This window comes from Tarenaya hassleriana, unplaced genomic scaffold (assembly GCF_000463585.1).
Source record: "Tarenaya hassleriana unplaced genomic scaffold, ASM46358v1 Cleome15, whole genome shotgun sequence".
Lineage (NCBI taxonomy): Eukaryota > Viridiplantae > Streptophyta > Magnoliopsida > Brassicales > Cleomaceae > Tarenaya > Tarenaya hassleriana.
The window spans coordinates 2,346,792-2,350,059 of record NW_010964923.1 but is presented as its reverse complement, the minus strand read 5'-3'; the positions used below and the strand labels follow the sequence as shown (position 1 = coordinate 2,350,059).

Sequence of the window (3,268 nt, the reverse complement as noted above, 5' to 3'; positions counted from 1 at the left end):
CAGGAAACTGCAGCAAATTCGACAAGCGAGAGAGCCCACTCCTGAAATTCCCACCGATCTCCGCCAAATCGTTCCGGATCCCGACAAGCGCCCGTTGCGCCGACGAATCCGACGTTGTAGTCTGCCGACTGAGCCGCTCCCCCGCGCGATCCTCCACCGAAGCAAGGCGGCGGAGCGAGGAAAGCCGCGACGCCGCGGAGCTGGCGGCCGATGGTCTGACCGAGTACGGACAAGTCCTCCTTCACTCCACCGCCGGCGGCAGAGGAAGAAGAAGAAGACGACGACGACGGCTCTGAATCATCGGTGATCTGGAGAGACTTCAAGAGCCAAGACATCGTTTGTTAACCCCAGAAGCAGAAGAATTTCTTTGGGGGAAATCCTTCAGAACCCTAAAAATGCTAATTTATCAGGTTTTTTTTATTTATTTTGTTTTTTTGCTAAAAATGCTAAATATTTTTAAAAATAATAATAAATATATTTAAAAGTAATAAAAATATTTAAAACTGACATCCTACTAGTTTAAAGTTGGTGAAATCATAAATGGTTGGTTAATTGTCCATTTTTGGTAATAATTTAAGGTTGCATTTGGAAATAACACAAAAAAAAATCATAATGGAATTCATAGATAGACACTCCTTTCTAAAATCAAATACTACAAGGAAACATTATTACACACCTTCTTCATCAACATGAATAATCAAATCATCTCTCCCAAAATCACCAAAAAAAAAAATACAAATAATATTTACCAAATGGAAGAAATCTCTACACATCTACAAACATCGATCACATCACTACATATACATATATATATAGTGCATTGACATGACATCTCTCTCTTCCTCGTACCTGATCCGTAGTTCCAACTTCCAAAAACGTTAGGGATTTTATCATTTATGCCCCTTTGTGTTCTTGGCTTATGATGATACACTTCAAGAATCATAACCACATTATCAACAAAGAAACACCCTCACATAAAGCTTGTGTACGGATTATTACCATGAACCTGCACACCGTGTCCGTATGAATTCGTGTTAGCGTTCGAGTTTGGGACTGGGACGAACGGATTACCGAAAGGGTTCGGGTTCATATTTTGTTGCGGTTGCGGAAATTGCGGTTGATATGGTAGTTGAGGAGGAGCCATCATCATTCCCGGGTTTGGTTGATGGTACATGAATCCCTGGTGATGGTGATACCCCATTGATGACATCTGAACCGAGGGACGGGCCATGGCTGGGTTGGAGACGAAGAACGGGTCGGGAATCCCAGGTTGGACCATCGAGCCATTGTGAACTAGGGTTTGGTCCCACGGGTTGTAACTCCTGGTCTGGTTGCTCGCCCTGATCGCGTCGTCATACAGGCTGTCGAGTGTGAGTTTATCCAACCCGCCCGCCTATTTCGTCCAAAAAAAAACACAGAGAAAATCATCGATGCAAAATTGTTCGTGTGAAAACTCGAAATAGATACCCGATGGAACGAGAGTATTACCAGTTTGCTATTGATTGGAGCACTACTGTTCGAGCTCGGGGCGGTTACGAGCGCCAGCTCCCACCCAGTTGCATTTCCATTACTTCTAACAGTTGTGGAAGTCGGTTCCTCAGCTGGAAAAAAAACAAAACCATGAATGAGAGATGGAACTCGAATTCTCGAAATTCCATTTTTCTCGCAGACTCAGGCCTCGACTCTGTATCACTTCTTGAGAAGAACTTACCACTGATAGGGACAATAGCCAAAGCAAAAGCGTTTTTCTCTTCTATTTCCGCTGCAACCGGGGCTGGATCATCCAATGACTGGTAGTATCCGAAAGTTAAACAAGCCAGCGACGTTCGAAAAATGACGAAAAATTGTAAAATTGTGGAGAAATTAGCAAAAGAAACCGTACCAACAAATCGGGTTGTTGAGCAACCGGCTTCTCTGCTTCCTCTTTAATGAGTTCTGGAGGAGGAGAAGGTGATGCTGGTTTCTCTTCTACTGCCTCTGGAGGTTTTTTGTACTCTATGGCCAATACATCTTTCGGAGCAGTAAGTTTATTGTCAACTGCCTGTCGTTGAAAAAAAAACAGTTAAAAATCAACTCGGGCCACAGTGGAATCCGATGAAAACTCGCATGAAAACAGAAATTCAATGGAGATATACTCATCGATTTTGGATATTAATGGTTTACTTGCAAAAAAAAAGAAGGAAAAGGAGAGAGATCTATGAGTTAATTCTCATACCTGCTCTTTCTTAGCTCCGGCTGTCAATGGAGCTTCTTTCACATACTCTTCCATTGCTTGCAGAAAAGAAGCGGGAGGCTATATAGAACACGAAAGAGAGAGATCGTGATGAAGCTTGACGAAGAACAATAATGTCATTATCGGGTATGAGGGCATGACGATAATCCAAACCTGTTCAATCTTTGTAAACCTGTCTCCACGTCCAATATAAATACTTTTGCAGACTTCGTAGAATTCAGACAATCTCTCAGCCTGAAATATGGCATCAAGATATAAAATTCGACTTTCGCCCCCAATCAAATGGCAGAGCCCCCAGGATAGGTTTCTGCATGTATTTTACCTGCTTTCCTGCCCTTCTGTAAATATCCAATGCCTTCAGAGCATCGTTCCGTTGCATCTCAAAGAACTGCCATTGTGAAAACGTCAATCTCCAAGTAGCTGCAAAAGTAAACGACGGAACCAGAAGAGAAAAAATTTACCTACCTTATCAACCAAATTGTCTAAGCCATCTGTAAGAGCTTGGTAAATTTTGGTGCTCTCAGAAACTACCTGGATGGCACGAGGAATTAAAAAACGAAAAACCATGAGGATTCCATCACCAAATAATTCGACTTTACGAAAATCGAGGATTAGGGTTTTGTTAGAATACCATCGAGAGTGCCAATTGGATTACGTGGTTGTGAACCGATGCTCCTTCAGGCTGTAAAGATTCCCCCAACATACATTTCAAGTGAGAAAGAGAGCGAAATGATGCAGAAACAAAAGTAAAGTACTATATACGAAGCCAAGAATTTGTCAATGGCAAATTCCGTGGAATTGAATCATCACCTGACAACAAAGAACGCGGAAAAGCAGTTGTTGCAAAGCTGGTAGTTGTTCAAGCAGACCAGGAGTGTCCAAATCTTTGGTTCTCTGTAATAAAAAAGCAAGCATTGTGAATCCTCCAAGAAACTAAAGTTCCGGGAACTGGTAAGAAACAGATAGAAACGAAAACTTACTGGGGCATCGATTTCAACGTCATACTTCAAGACACGGAAACACTCCAACCGCTCT

At 42.4% G+C, this 3,268-nt stretch overlaps 2 protein-coding genes across 4 annotated transcripts in view; both read right to left on the bottom strand.

Moving 5' to 3' along the window:
- The window catches only part of LOC104809117, a 2,522-nt gene extending 2,187 nt beyond the window's left edge, over positions 1 to 335 (bottom strand). Inside the window, exon 1 of the mRNA XM_010535012.1 lies at positions 86 to 335. Coding sequence (XP_010533314.1) covers positions 86 to 335 — 250 coding nt within the window. The remainder of the gene's footprint in view (positions 1 to 85) is intronic.
- A 275-nt stretch (positions 336 to 610) lies between these two features.
- LOC104808964 (putative clathrin assembly protein At5g35200) overlaps positions 611 to 3,268 on the bottom strand; it is a 4,681-nt gene continuing 2,023 nt past the window's right edge. For all 3 annotated transcript variants that reach the window (XM_010534825.1, XM_019202056.1, XM_010534826.1), the window contains 11 exons: positions 3,214 to 3,268; positions 3,044 to 3,127; positions 2,865 to 2,915; positions 2,699 to 2,764; positions 2,556 to 2,621; positions 2,387 to 2,467; positions 2,216 to 2,293; positions 1,883 to 2,041; positions 1,712 to 1,790; positions 1,489 to 1,601; positions 611 to 1,393 (listed from right to left, as the gene is read on the bottom strand). The exon at positions 3,214 to 3,268 is cut by the window's right edge and continues 70 nt beyond it. In XM_010534825.1, the coding sequence (XP_010533127.1) occupies positions 971 to 1,393; positions 1,489 to 1,601; positions 1,712 to 1,790; positions 1,883 to 2,041; positions 2,216 to 2,293; positions 2,387 to 2,467; positions 2,556 to 2,621; positions 2,699 to 2,764; positions 2,865 to 2,915; positions 3,044 to 3,127; positions 3,214 to 3,268 (1,255 nt within the window). In that variant the 3' untranslated portion in view covers positions 611 to 970. The remainder of the gene's footprint in view (positions 1,394 to 1,488; positions 1,602 to 1,711; positions 1,791 to 1,882; positions 2,042 to 2,215; positions 2,294 to 2,386; positions 2,468 to 2,555; positions 2,622 to 2,698; positions 2,765 to 2,864; positions 2,916 to 3,043; positions 3,128 to 3,213) is intronic.